Source organism: Amyelois transitella, chromosome Z (assembly GCF_032362555.1).
Source record: "Amyelois transitella isolate CPQ chromosome Z, ilAmyTran1.1, whole genome shotgun sequence".
Lineage (NCBI taxonomy): Eukaryota > Metazoa > Arthropoda > Insecta > Lepidoptera > Pyralidae > Amyelois > Amyelois transitella.
Genome location: NC_083535.1, coordinates 8,468,301 through 8,483,642, shown reverse-complemented (window position 1 = coordinate 8,483,642; position 15,342 = coordinate 8,468,301). Strand labels below are relative to the sequence as shown.

Genomic DNA, 15,342 nt, shown 5'->3' with positions numbered 1-15,342 from the left:
TCTACATTGTCTCAGCCACCCTGGTGCCAAGGCAACAGCCAGATTGGTCTCTGAACGTTATGTTTGGCCGGAGGTGAAAAAGGACTGTAGGAACTGGGTGAGAGCATGCATAGCGTGCCAACAGTCTAAGATCACGCGTCATACTAGTGCTCCTCTCAGCAACTTCAAACTTCCTGCAGCTCGCTTCAAATTTGTCCATATTGACCTGATCGGACCATTACCTTCATGCCAAGGTTACAAGTATTGTCTCACTGCCATCGACCGCTTTACGCGTTGGCCTGAGGCAATACCCTTAGAAGAAATTACGGCCGAGGCAGTTGCAAAAGCCTTACTCAGTGGCTGGATTTCTAGGTTTGGTTGCCCTGCTGATATCGTGACAGATCGTGGCAGACAGTTTGAATCAGCGTTATTCGGAAATCTTTCACGCATCGCTGGATTTACTCATCGCCGAACAACCGCCTATCATCCCGCCTGTAATGGCCTCGTGGAAAGATTCCATCGGCAGCTGAAATCTGCCATAATCTGCCACGGTAACACAAATTGGATCGAGTCTCTCCCTCTTGTATTGCTGGGTGTCCGGAGCGCGTTCAAGGACGACTTACGAACTACCTCAGCAGAAATGGTGTATGGCGAATCGTTGCGTCTGCCAGGTGACTTTTTTGATTCTGAGACTGACTGTCCCTTAGACTTGACAGAATTCACTTCAAGACTTCGGAATATAGTCCAAAGCCTGAAGCCCTCACCAGCCTCTCGTCATGGTGGAAAACGTCCAACATTCGTTTTCAAGGAATTAACCACTTGCACTCACGTATTCTTGCGTGATTGCACGGTAGGTGGTACCTTGAAACCTGCATATTCCGGACCATATGAGGTACTTCAGCGAGATAATAAGGCATTCACTATCTTGGTTAGGGGTAAACGAGTCACGGTATCGATAGACCGAGTCAAGCCGGCCTACATACTGTGTGACCCAGACACCACTCCATACATACCTTCAGATCACGCATCACACAAACATACTTCACAAAAGCATGACAAACACGACACCGATACACGTCATGTACCACAGTCAGAGAATCAGAACCCACCTGATCGAGAAGTAAATACTAAAACTAAATCAGGTCGTAAGGTAAGATTCCCCGACTATTATCGCCCTTGACGGTCTCAAGGGGGGGCTGATGTAGGGATTTTTACAATTTATTAATTTTAATAGTTTTAATTGTAAATATGTACATCAAATAATAAATAAAATTATATTTTAGTAATAAACGGACAACCTATATCACCTCATACGCGGAACTCTTTCGTCCTGCCATAAATTCGGCGGACAAGTAAAATGAAAAAAATGACAGTTTTGACAAGTGTCAATCTTATTGTATTTCTAGGCCCGTTTGTTGCTATACGCTTGAATATTAATTTAAATCTTTTATTTCACCCTATATCCATTTCCCTATTCTCTTACTCTGACTGCGCTTCACCTTCTATTAAGTAAGCTTTGGATCTATCGCTACAATATTATGCAAACTACAATAATACTTTCGAGAACTAGGTTCTATATTTTGTGCTTTAATATGTTTAAATAAATACTTAGTACATAATAATATTTAAAAAAACGAATACGTAAAGGAATTACACAAATAAAATTATGTGAATATCTTTTAGTCAATACAGACAACAAATATTATTATTATTATAAATTACTTCAAATATATTAATAATACTTCACAACACCATATTTAGAATTCTTTAATAAATAACAAATTAAAATGTGCTGAATATTTACTTATAATTATTCAATACAATATTGAATTTATGTAAAATATTTGCACAATTATAATACAAGTCATTGGTACCATTCGATAGTAAAAATCAAATCATTATGCGTACAGAATAAAATCTTACACATCGAGATTATTCATTTGAATTCTATTAAAATACCACATGTAAAACAGACAAAACAACCACTTACGATTTAAGATAAATGCACATTCAAATAAAATACTAAATAAATACTGTAATACTAAGGGGAATGCTTAAATTAAGGAAGGTACATTGTACATTGGACAAAATAGTAAAAATGTAAGTAGAATTACAGTAGCCCTAGTTTTTGATTTCAAATCTGAGCAAAGTCTGTAAAATCATTAATAATACAATTCAACATAATTGTTTTGGTGAACAAAAAGACATACACAAGAATATACGTGGGTAAAACCACTGTTACTTAATAAAAAAAAGCACAAAACGTCTTCGTTGGAGAAATTGACAATTATTTTTTATGTCATACAATATTATGTCTTGCACTTATTTCTTGATTAAAGTTGTTTCAAAGCAATTTTATAAATGGAACTTATATCTATTTTTGTAAGGATTTGTACTACGAAACAAGGATTTTAATTTATATAATAGAGAATTAAGGAAGAAATACTTTTACAGGATTTGTCCTAATTTACTTTATTTGTCTTTGCAATACACTTAACTCATATTATGTAGAAAGGAGTCATCAGTCTTCAGAACAGGGAATGAGGTATATCACGGATAGAAATTTGGCTTTGTGCGTTATTTCGATTTGTTGCACTTTAGCCGAAAATAATCTTCGCGGCTCGTTTAAACTTTGTCAGTTTACATTATTCAATTACATATACTTTTCACGGTAGACAGAGTCAATTGTCGCACAAGACTCGACGGCCTCATATAGCATATATTCATCAGCCAAGCAGCAAGTCAAAGTCCTATCAAGCTTCAGGTTGTGTAGGATTATTTGTTGTAATATTTAATAAAATATTTTTTTTACTAATACCTTTTTTTATTTAGTTAGAAAGAAGGGAAGACTGTAGGATCATATGCTACCAACTAAAGCTACCACCGAAAATATAAGTATTGGTTTGCATTGCATTATTTTCACAATCTTACAATTGAGAAACGCAATAAAGCTGCATACAACAATTAATTTTTACACGATTTAGCATACCTGGATGCTTTTAGTTCGATTTTAAGGCAAAATTTATACTTTTTAGTTGTTATTTCTGCTATTGGGGTATATTACGGTCATTAATTATTTATAATTGTGTCTACAACAAAATTTGTTGCTTTTGCATTAAAAGAGCTAAGAGAGTAACTAGAAATCTAGTCAATGTAGATAATTCCATAATCAGGTGTTTCAGGGCCATACATAATAAATTTCTTTAGGTAGGTACCTACATAAGGATTTTGACACGTCTTTTTGTTCAAAATAAGTTTTAACATATTGTAGTCCTCAGAAAAAAGAAAAACAAGCAACATTTGATATGGATGTTTATTATACTTTAGAGCTTGATTTTTTTTACTAGCTGTGCCCGCGACTTCGTCTGCGTGGAATAGTTATTTTGGGCATCATTGAAGCCCTCAAGGATGAATAATTTTCTCCGTTTTTTTTTTCACATTTTCCATTATTTCTTCGTTTCTTATAGTTGCAGCGTGATGTTATATAGCCTAAAGCCTTCCTCGATAAATGGTCTATTCAACGCAAAAAGAATTTTTCAATTCAAACCAATAGTTTCTGAGATTAGCGCGTTCAAACAAACAAACAAACTCTTCAGCTTTATAATATTAGTATGGATAAATTACATTGTAAAATTGTTAACCTTAATAAAACACCTAAACAAACGGACTATAGTGATGTGTATGTTAAGCTATTTTGCCTTTTCGTCCAAGCCGCTATACTTGATTATGGAACCAGCCTTCTAGCAATTATCAAAAATGCAACTGATTTACTGATTTTTGAAATATAAATGTGGACCAGTGAGTTGAGTCTTCATTATCATCTTGTATCAATAAAACACTCTTGTAGTTTTGTAAAATAGAATCGGTTGAGAATCTACAATGTGTGGCACATAAGTTGAACCAGAATCGCGGCGTTCTACGCACACCCTACATGACAAAAATTTATTTAGTATGAATATCGTTTATAGTTTGGTTATAATTTATATCAAATTTGTCGCCATAATGAAAAATTTTAATGGTGCAAAGTTTGAGTTGTAGTACACAACTCAAACTTCATTAAAGAGCGAATTTGAAAGCTTTTGATGAATGGTGCAACTCACACTAAACCTTGGTTCAACTTTCGTGCCGGACACTTACTTATTTCAGTGAACCAAATGCAGGTAATATGTAGTTCAACTTACGTACCGAGCACTTGCTTATTTCTCAGAATCAAAAAGGTCAAACGCAGATTAAAACATTTTGATGCTCTTGAACACACAGTTAAAGAGTTTGACTAAATGGAGATTCATTCTGTTTAGGATTTCCTCACCAGCAGACAGCACGAACTGAGCCCATTGGAGATCTTCGCTAATTCGGAGAAACAAATCGATCTTCTTGCAAAATCTATCCTCTCACAGAAGACCTGAAAACAAAAATTATTTATGGTTTCATTTATATTTATTTAAAAGAAGACGCTCTAAAGTATATGCTTTTCCATACTACACTCAATATGTAAGTACATACATACATACATACATATGGTCACGTCTATATCCCTTGCGGGGTAGACAGAGCCAACAGTCTTGAAAAGACTGAATGGCCACGTTCAGCTATTCGGCTTAACGATAGAATTGAGATTCAGCTAGTGACAGGTTGCTAGCCCATCGCCTAAAAAAGAATCCCAAGTTTGTAAGCCTATCCCTTAGTCGCCTTTTACGACATCCATGGGAAAGATATGGAGTGGTCCTATTCTTTTTTGTATTGGTGCCGGGAGCCACACGGCACTATGTAAGTACTTTTGCAAAATTTCATGGAGATTCATCATTTCGTGTTTAACTATGAAATGGTAACTAACGAACAAGCTTTCGTACTTATAATATTACTAGCGGATACCCGCGGCACCGCCTACATAAAACAAAAAATCACCATAATTCCCGCCTTAGACCCTTAGACCACATAAAGAACCTACACGCCAAATTTCAAGTTTCTAGACCTAGCGGTAGGGGTTATATGTCAGTCAGTCATTTACTTTCTTCTTTTATATAGATTTTGATACTTGTACGATACCGTACTCTCAATTTATTTCTCAGCATTGGTCAAATGGTTATAGGAATATGCTCTGCTTGTGAACAACAATCTTTTTATTTATCCGAACCAGAATTAAGCCGGTTACATCTTCACCTGTTTGGAGAGAAGCCCGAGGTGCGTCTTTTGACTATGCCTGTGACCACAATATAAGAGTGGCAATGCAGTAGGTACTCGCAATACACGGAGCAACAGAAGAATGCACAGCTCATAACCTTCTCATGTTTCATAGACTGTATGGAAGAGATAGCTTAGTAAGCTCTACATGTGTAACTCTTTTAAAAGTTCTTACCTTAAAAGATTCAGGTATTTCCTCAATAGCCCTGTGTACGAGAGTCCCATTAACGTAAAGGCAGTTTGCAGCATCGTCCTCGGTCATAGAAAGGGTCTGGTATGAGAAAGTAGCTTCTCTCTCCATTCGTTTAAGCAGTTCTTTAGCTTCCTTGCTTGCACCAACACAGAGTATATCGGGGCCTGCCACAGTGATGTACTTTTTCAAGTTGTGTGCCCCTTTTGATATCTGAATTAGAAAAACCTACATTTATTTTACAAGTATCTTTTTTAGCTACATACAATTTTACATGCACCAAAACCAAACTATATTGGCTTTACTGTGAAAGTACTTACTTATCAGAACAAAATTACTACCTTAATAGGTGTGCATGGGAATTCTGGGAATGCCTCAGCCACGGCACTAGCGCCAGCCTCGTTGCTCGTCTCTGATATTCCCACGAAGAATTCACGACCTGAAAAATACATGTCGAAATTTACGAATCAGTTTATATATAACCAAGAATACACGAGTAACTAAAATTATAAATACCGAGCCTACCAAAGAGATCAATATTGAGACCTTGTCCAAGAATTAACTGGGCAGAGCCACAAAGGCGGACAAAAATAGCTTGTTATAACTGTGTAGTCCTACATACCTAGGTACCTACTCGAATATTACGTGTGTATCCCATAAGGCTGGATTGCTTGATTACTAATCAAGCAATCCAGAAATTCTTCTTCATTTTGTTGCTAGTCCTTCCTGGTCAAATCCTCACCCCCTTTGGAGAAAAGCTCAGGGTGGGTTCTTTGACCATGATCCTGAATTGGGTGGGTATATTTGCCACGGGTAAAGTATTATCAGAAGCGTACAGGTGCAGATTGGCCATGGTTATGACATAAAAACTGGCATTTTAACTCACCAGTGAATAAAACATCAGAACCAACAATTTTCGCATCTGGATCTGTCACTTCAATTATTGTCTGGCCCAGATCTTTCCGAAGAATTTCCTTTATTGCTTTTGTCTGAAACAATAATAAAAAAATTCAAACATAGGATAAGTTAAATCAAATAAGAATATGACAAGGAAGTGCCTTTTTTGGAAAGCGTTGTTGGAGATACTTGTTAGTAACTAAAGTATCTACAATTTCAGCAGATTGCTTCCATTGTTTCAACAGTGTTGATATATAAACCAAGTTGGTCACTATTCCTTATTGACAAAAGACCTTGTTCTGACACAATATATAAATATATTCAGACCATGAAATTGTGAATAATTATTTTCATGCATAATGATATGAATGATAACAACAATACAAAATATGTTATAACATAGAACCTTCTTTTTTTTAAGGTAATTGGTATTTGCTATTATTATTATCTTGCATCAAACTATATTTTTGTAAATGTGTTTTGCATGGGAGAGAAGACTCAGTTAAAAACTACATATAAAAGTAAATATAATTTTATAAAGTCATTTTTATTTCTTTGCTTAGTTTGTTAATCTTCATAACACAACTTCCTTTAAACACAGCAAGAAAAAACATGAAATTATTGAACAAAGGGTACCTTTTGTAGCATTGAGAACATTTACACAATTAACATTCTTGTCAATCTTATATCTGAATCACCACTTAGTGGTAATTTGGTGTTGAAAGTTAATTAGTTATTAAAATTGCAAAACAACATCAAGTCTAATTGATAATAACTACTTCAGCAAGGAGTGTTTTATTATTCCAATAATTATTTGAAACCTGCCACAAACCAGTGTTGTCAGTGACATGTCCCTGCAAATGCTTCGCATAAGTACATCTAGATCTGTGAAGAAATTAGACCCCTAAAGTTATTTATAAAATATCTAATTACATAGTAGGAAGAAAAGCGAGAGATCAACAGATTTGCTAGAGAAGAATGAAGGTGTACATAAGAGTAAGAAAAAAAAACAAAATAAATAAACAGCAGCATAGCAATTGTATCTAAGGCGAATTATGTCAGCTATGGCATTTTCAGCTGCATAACTTTGCCAGCTGGCTTTGCTCATGAATAAGTAATTCATATATGAATTACTTACATTTAAGATAACTATTAAGTAATATTGTTATATACATTTTATGCTAATATTGGTATTCCAAATATTGTACAATTCAACAAAGCAATGTAAAAACAAACTCACCTTAAGTTCTTCTGCTGTATTGTTCGGTTTTGGTAACAATGCTATTCCATGACAAACAATAGCTACATCTTCCAAAAAGACATTTTCAGGGAAAGTACCCGGGATTTCCACCTCTACAACCTCTATGTTTAATTCCCTTAAGAGTCTCAAATAACAATCATGTTGGCGTCTAGCATCATTCAAATCTGCTCTATCAGTCAAGCGGAGAACTGGTGTTACTTTCCCAACTATTGCATGTGTGTATTCATGCATTTTAAAATCCATTATGAAGCAGAGCCAATAACAACACTTATATGGGAATGATTTTGAATGTTTTGTAGAAAAATATTGTCACCTGATTAAAAAAATATTATTTTAGTTTGTTGTTTCAGAATATATTGTTTTAAGGTAATGAATACCACATAATTGTTATTATGAAGAGATAGATTAAATGTTTCAGATGACAAGAAGTCTTATTAGAGTAAAATTGAGTCTCACGAAAAATTAAATCTGTATGTTATTCCTAAATGTCGTACTTCCAAGCAATACCATTTAAGGCAAGTGAGGTTTAAGTGATGGAGTAATTTTAATGTAAGTAAAAGCGAATTCCCAGATTTCGAACAAGAAGCTGAGCTCAGAATGCAAACGCGAATAAACCATGACATGAAATCGATAGATCGAGAAGTAGGTCATTAAAAATTAGGTTACTCCAAAAATTTATTGCACACTAAGAAAAAGTAATTAAATAAAATTTACCAGATATCTTAATAAATTATTAGTAAGACTGAATAACTCCGTCTATACTGAAATAGTATAAATTATTCTCAGCTTCATCAACAATACGCCCTACAAGCTATGTAGGTACTTAATATAAAAACAAACACCAAATACAATAGGTATAGAGCGAACAGAGACAGAGGTTCTTGTGCCCCTCGCTCGTCTTGTGATCTTGTCCACCAGATCCAGGTCTGGGTGTATTATCTCAACTGAAGGCTGAAACGTTCTGAAAAGCGGGTATGTCAAAACAGACATTGACAGCTGATTAATAGTCAACATGTATAAAAAAAATTAATGACACAGATCATTCACTGTTAATGATGTACCGGTCCTGGAAAATATCTTTTAGACTAAACCTGGAATATGTTCATAAACATTGATGTGCACACATATATTTAGTCACACCTTTATCCGTTATTGGGTAAACAGAATTAACAGTCTCAAAAAGACGTGGCCTAAAAAAAGGCAAGTTTGTTAGCATTTTCCTTGATCGACTTATACTATAGTACTAGCTGTTGCCCGCGACTTCGTCCGCGTAAATTTCGAATTGAATCTTGCTTGATCATACAGTTAGATACAGACAGACAAAAATGTAAAAAAAAAAACTCTATCCGTTTCTGTCAAAATATTAAATGTACAGACAATTTATTTTTACCGTTTTATTATATGTAGTATTTTGATTTTAAGTTTTTTTAAAATAAAATACCTACTCAATAAACACAAATAAAAAGTATTTTTAATAAAAAAAAATATCTTGTTTTTGTTGGATCTCGAATTTGGACTGCCAACTTCACAGTCTCACGCGCCAACCACTTGACCATCGAGGCCATTGCGGTGGTGTCGAAATTAAAGTAGACTACATACATACATATGGTCACGTCTATATCTCTTGCGGGGTAGACAGAACCAACAGGTTTGAAAAGACTGAATGGCCACGTTCAGCTATTTGGCTTAATGATAGAATTGAGATTCAAATAGTGATACGTTGCTCGCCCATCGCCTAAAAAAGAATCCCGAGTTTGTAAGCCTATCATTTAGTCGCCTTTTACGACATCCATGGGAAAGAGATGGAGTGGTCCTATTCCTTTTTGGATTGGTGCCGGGAACCACACGGTACTAAAATAGACTAAAAAAAACAAAAATATTTTTACGTGAGAATTACGCATGTTATGTGCGGTAAAACCAGAATATTATCAAACTGATTTTCACTTATATTTATATGTTACTAGCGACCCGCCCTGGCTTCGCACGGGTGCAAAATTATAAATGTTATTATACATAAAAACCTTCCTCTTGAATCACTCTATCTGTTACAAAAAACCGCATCAAAATCCGTTGCGTAATTTTAAAGATTTAAGCATACAGACAAACAGACTAAAAAAGCGACTTTGTTTTATACTATGTAGTGATAGTGATAGGTATTATTCTGTCTTACAATGATAAATGACTTAGAATTTTTAGTTTCGTAACTTATTTGCAGGCAAACTCATGCCTTGAGTTCATTCAAATGTCGATAATTTTTTTTTTATGAACCGATTTTATGAAACAAACTTTAAATGTTCTTCTGAGTTGAAACGAAGCAATTGGTGAAAGTTTTAAGTAAATCGGTTCAGTACTTTTGGAGATAATCGTGATCATACATACAGACAGACAGAAAGACAAGAAATAAAAAAAAAATATTTTTTCTATTATTCATTCTAAGTGTCCCTCTATCAATTTCAGTCAAAAATACTTTATGTACAGACAAAATACTTTTACTGTTTTATTATATGTATAGATTAGAAGCAGCTGGCACAAACCAAGGGTCCAAGGGTTTCAATAGCAGACAAGCATGGAAGCTTGCATTAATATAGTCACCTTTTACTACATACATCCACGGAAAGTAGATTTGAGCGTACCTACACAAACATTGGACATGGGTTGATAGAGCCTACACAGTCTCAGAAACACTGAAAGGACACATTATATTGCTGAATGTGTCCTTTCAGTTTTCACGAGACATTGTTAGCTTATAATTAAAATAAAATATTTCATAATTTTATTAAAACTTAATATAATAAAATATTAGTTCATAAAATTGAACTTCTAAGTTTTTCTTAGTTCTAAGTAAACAAGTTAGTGTAGATATAATATGTTTAATGCAATATATACCTATATGTTTTGTTAAAAATATGAGTTAAGAATTACAATCTTATCGTGTTGTTTTGTATGTTTTACTCTTATGGTGCAATAAAGAGTTTTATCTATCTTATAGAATACAGTTTTTATAAGAATACAATTTGAAGACCTATGAAATAGATTCAAATTTAATATTCCCTCTATAAGGACACATATATAGTATATATTATGACTTTTCTTTTAGTGAAATAACTGAAAAATCTCAACAGACTGTAGTTGTACGAACAAACTGTTCTACTGTAACAGAAAAAACCAGGTTACACCAGGACAAAAAATCTTTAATTTATTTGGCTGAATTTGTAGCCAAAGTTCAAAATATTGGTACCTTAGTATGGGTACTTTCCTTAACCTAAGTACTTATAAGTAATTAAAATATTATGGTGCTTATGAATAAATATAATATATGAAAGTTATTGAAATATGGCCAAAAAATTATTATATTAACAATGATGAATGAATTCAAATATCATCTGAATTTTGAAGTGTTAGAAGTCCCTGATATTCCATTTCTTTATACATTATGTCTTTATTTAAAGTATGCAATGCTTCAGAAAATCTCTGTCTCAAAGCCTGGTTTTCCATCCCTGCTATCTCAAGCTGTGTTTTTTGCCTACGTTGTTTAAGTTCTTCTAGCTCTGTTTGTAGCTGCTCAATTCTCTCTGTCATATTTTCTTTAGTCATATCCCGTGAATGATAGTCACCATCATCTTCAGAAGACAAGCCACCACTCTTAGAGTATGAAGCCCCTGGAGTTACAGAGCGGCTATTGTTTGAAGACCTCTTGGGTGTTTGGAACATGTGGGAGTCAAACTCAATAGGTAGTTCTCTTTTAGAAATATCACCCATCCCATGCATTGAGTTAGTGTCAGACAAACGGCTATCATATGCAGATAGCCTGCTGTCTTCCATCTCCACATTGATATTGTCGTCTTCTAAATCACTGTCACTGACAGCACCTCCAAATATGTCCACTACATTGGAAGATCCAGGATTATTAGGTTTAGCTGCCACTTCACGCTTTACATTGCGTTCAGTTTTGGGTTTCTTCTCAGATTTAACATGAGAAGGTTTGCTTGTTTCTGGCTTGGAGTGCAACTCATCCTCTTCTTTTATTACTTCCCAGGTAACACTAAATGCCTCATTATCAGCTCTGAGAAGTCTTTTAACTTCTTTCTCTATTTCAGGGGCTTCAACACATTTTTTCTTTAGAGTTTTTCTGAAACGCCGTTTTCTAACATTTTTTGTAGGTGGAGTGACACCATGTGGCCACAAGAATTTCTTATCTACTTTATATAGATCTTTCTTTTTGTTCTTTGTTGGAAACTCATCCTCAGTTGTGAGCTGATCTGGTTCATCTTTGCATATCATCATTTGACTTATATCTGCTGTTTTATAGAAACTCTTATTGTCAATTGTTTTAAGTGATTCTACTATGGTTGGTAAATCCACAATTTTAGCATGCATAAGCCAATGATCAAAACGTACTTCACCATGTCTCATATCGTTTTCGAGTTGAATAGTTAAACGATTTTTCAAATTTTCTCCTGATACTAATACTTCCCTTAGCACTCTAGCAGGTTCTTCTGGCAGTCTCAGTATAAATTGAGACTCTAGCTCTGTGGGGTATTCAGGTTCCCGCTTATCCGGTCGATTCATTGTACCACAAAAGAAAACGAACAATGTTATTAAAATTTCAGTAGTGTCGCTACTTAGGTATTGCAATTATATAATTGATGTGGTATTTACAACACAGACACCTATTATTTTCACAACCAAATAATTTTAACCTCACAACCTTACCCCATATATCACAACAATATGATTACCCACAGTCAATTTCTTTCCTTGGCTATAAATAAGTACAATTTCTTCACTTCACTTCACTTTTTAATATTAAGGCTCTATCGTCTTTGTTGGCCATAAAACAACGCAAAACCATTGACTTTGAGTGACAATTTTCTCTGACCTAGCCATAGACTAAGGACTAAAATGTGAAGGTGGAAAAAACTTGGAAAATAGGCACCAAAGAAATTGATAGGCACCTAAATTAAGCTGAATTCCCTTATACTTAGAATTTTTCCTGAACCTTGTAGCAACAAATGTTTTACAAAAAGTATTTAAACTTACATGGCAATATTTCAAAATTTCTAAGAACGGCACATCACTAATCTAATGTCATTTTTAGTATAAATATATAATATACTAGCGACCCGCCCCGGCTTCGCACGGGTGCAAAATTCGGAAAAAATTATACATAAAAACCTTCCTCTTGATCACTCTACCTGTTACAAAAAACCGCATCAAAATCCGTTGCGTACTTTTTAAAGATTTAAGCATACAGACAAACAGACTAAAATAGCGACTTTGTTTTATACTATGTAGTGAAATAATTTTTAGTAAAAGACATCTGTCAGAGGTAAAATAACTGTGAACGGACGTATGTATTTGAGGAAGCGCATAACTAATCTTTGACATGAGTATAAAGGAGTGGACATAAAATTATTGAAGGTTTGATTCCAATGAATCCATTCGCAAAATTTATCCAAGTTCGTTATCGGATCTGCTTCGAACTGTTCAGGTTCCGGATATTTATCCATGATTAATTATTTTATTGAATAAATTATAGAATAACTAGTCATTTCGCAATAAATATGGCTTTATTCAATAAAATTCATTTTATGATAAAAAGGGTGTCAAAGCTAATGTGGAGGTTGCATATCACCACAGAGATGCCTTTATCTCATCAAATGCACTTAAAGTTATCATTAGTTTTTCCGTTCCATGTAATATGATACTAGCTGTTCCGCAACTTCGTCCGCGTGGAATAGTTATTTTGGGCATCATTGAAACCCTCAAGGATGAATAATTTTTTCACATTCTCCATTATATCTTCGCTTCTAATAGTTGCAGCGTGAAGTTATATAGCCTAAAGCCTTCCTCCATTAATAATTTTTTAATTCGAACCAGAAGTTCCTAAGATTAGCGCGTTCAAACAAACAAACAAACTCTTTGTCGTCATCAGCCTGATCATCGGCATAGAGCAGATATTTGACGAGCAACTCATTCATCCTTAATCCACTTTCAGACTCTTTCAAATCTGTCATACAACTATCCATAAATAGGTTGAACAGACAATGTGCAATGCAACACATCCTTGCCTAATGCCTTTCTCAATCTTAAATCACTCAGTGTGCGTTCCGTTTATCCTGACACAAGCACTCGAATCCTCATATATATAAGGATTTCAGTACTCGTATCAAGACACAGATCACCCATAGAAAGTGCTGACCACAATTAATTCCTCTCAACTCTGTCATAGGCCTTTTTTAGATCCACGAATGAGCAATAGACTTTTTGGCCCTTGGCCAAAAACTTTTCGGCTATGCATCGCAATGAAAAGACCTGATCCGTACATCCCATTACCTTTTCACCATTTGGCGGCCTCTGTGGCGCAGCGGTAGTACGCTTGTCTGTGTCACCACAGGTCCCGGGTTCGATTCCCGGCCAGGGCATGATGAGAAACGAACTTTCTATGATTGACCCGGGTCTTGGATGTTTATCTATATAAGTATTTATTATAAAATATAGTATCGTTGAGTTAGTATCTCGTAACACAAGTCTCGAACTTACTTCGAGGCTAACTCAATCTGTGTAATTTGTCCCGTATATATTTATTTATTTTATTTATTTTCGAAATCCCGCTTGAGCATCCCATATTTTGTTATCAGTTTCATTCCTAACTCGATTAATCAATACCTTAGCATACAATTTGCCAACGACGCTTAGCAGGCTTATACCACGATAATTTTTTCAGTCCAGCTGTGACCTTTTTCCTTTGTAAAGTAGCACGATAACAGCCTTACACCATACAACTGACTACCTACTACGCCTTTTCCTGCTTTTAGCATCTCGACCGGCACTCTATCATACCCAGCAGCCTTACCCGCTTTCATACTATTAAGTGCTTCCACAATTTCGTACATATTATTTTCTTCATTAAAATTTTTTCAACATTAGTGCTCTCATAGACATCGATCGATGTCGACATCAATGAAAGGTATTGGACTGTACTGGATTTTACGACTACGCAACTTTTTATTTTATGGAAGTAGATTTTTTTTAGGAAGTGTCTAGTCCGCCACCAGCGGCCATTTAACAAATCGAATTACTAAGCCGCTAGTGGTAAAATAAGAAATTAAATAATTCTGCCACAAGTATTGTGGTATTCAAATTTGTTCCTTTAGTCAAACTAATAAAGTTTAATTTTAAAATGCACTAGGGCAGCGTAGTGAAGTTGTTCCTATTGCGGCAGACTAATATAAAATGCTATTCCACCAAAAGTTATTAGTTATTGGAATATGTTCCTAATAACTTGCATATAAAGCATATATTTCATTATCTTAAAGTATCGTACCGAAGTTAGCAATGTGTCAAAAACATAACCTTTTCGATTTTTGTTTTTGTAATTGATGAGGAAGTTTTAAACTTTTTTCAATGTTTGTATTACTGTAAATTATAATTTACGATAAAACCCAGAAAAAGCACTTAGAGTGCTTTTTCTGTGTACTGCAAAAATACAAAACAGCTATGTTAAAATAATAAAGGCCATAAAACAATAACAGTACATAATCAAAAGGAAGAGAGCAAAAAAATACAACATTTAGAAAGAAAACGACGAAGAAATAGAAAATGATGACAGAAATAAAGATAAAAATACGTTTAAAAGAACAAGTAACATAGAAATTAACAATAACACTACAGAGGTTTTAGAAACAGAGCAAATTGAATTTGCTGAAAATATAGAAATAATACATAATGAACAAGAAGAAAGCAATAAAATGAACTTAGAGACACATGTAATAATACATATTGAACCAGAAACAGAAAAGGAAGACACAAAAAACTATGAAAATGTAACGAT

The 15,342-nt window shown here is 34.5% G+C and overlaps 2 protein-coding genes across 2 annotated transcripts; both read right to left on the bottom strand.

Moving 5' to 3' along the window:
* Positions 1-544: 544 nt before the first annotated feature.
* Positions 545-8,452, bottom strand: LOC106133868 (N(G),N(G)-dimethylarginine dimethylaminohydrolase 1). Its single transcript, XM_013333721.2, has 6 exons — positions 8,223-8,452; positions 7,488-7,821; positions 6,237-6,339; positions 5,692-5,789; positions 5,336-5,563; positions 545-4,381 (listed from the first exon to the last, which is right to left on the bottom strand). Exons 2-6 carry the CDS (start codon positions 7,749-7,751, stop codon positions 4,274-4,276), a joined length of 801 nt encoding a protein of 266 aa, XP_013189175.2. The 5' UTR covers positions 7,752-7,821; positions 8,223-8,452; the 3' UTR covers positions 545-4,273.
* A 1,677-nt stretch (positions 8,453-10,129) lies between these two features.
* On the bottom strand, positions 10,130-12,389 carry LOC106133837 (transcription initiation factor TFIID subunit 7-like). The gene has a single exon (XM_013333675.2). The coding sequence runs from the start codon at positions 12,075-12,077 to the stop codon at positions 10,881-10,883; it is 1,197 nt and encodes a 398-aa protein (XP_013189129.1). The 5' UTR covers positions 12,078-12,389; the 3' UTR covers positions 10,130-10,880.
* Positions 12,390-15,342: the final 2,953 nt, after the last annotated feature.

Bases quoted from the DNA above. Each gene is read 5' to 3' on its own strand.
- LOC106133837 (XM_013333675.2), bottom strand. From the start codon at position 12,077: ATGAATCGACCGGATAAGCGGGAACCTGAATACCCCACAGAGCTAGAG.
- LOC106133868 (XM_013333721.2), bottom strand. From the start codon at position 7,751: ATGGATTTTAAAATGCATGAATACACACATGCAATAGTTGGGAAAGTA. The intron at 6,340-7,487 runs GTGAGTTTGTTT...TTATTGTTTCAG, and splicing joins ATACAGCAGAAGAACTTAAG to ACAAAAGCAATAAAGGAAAT. The intron at 5,564-5,691 runs GTAGTAATTTTG...TTTCTAATTCAG, and splicing joins TCCCATGCACACCTATTAAG to ATATCAAAAGGGGCACACAA.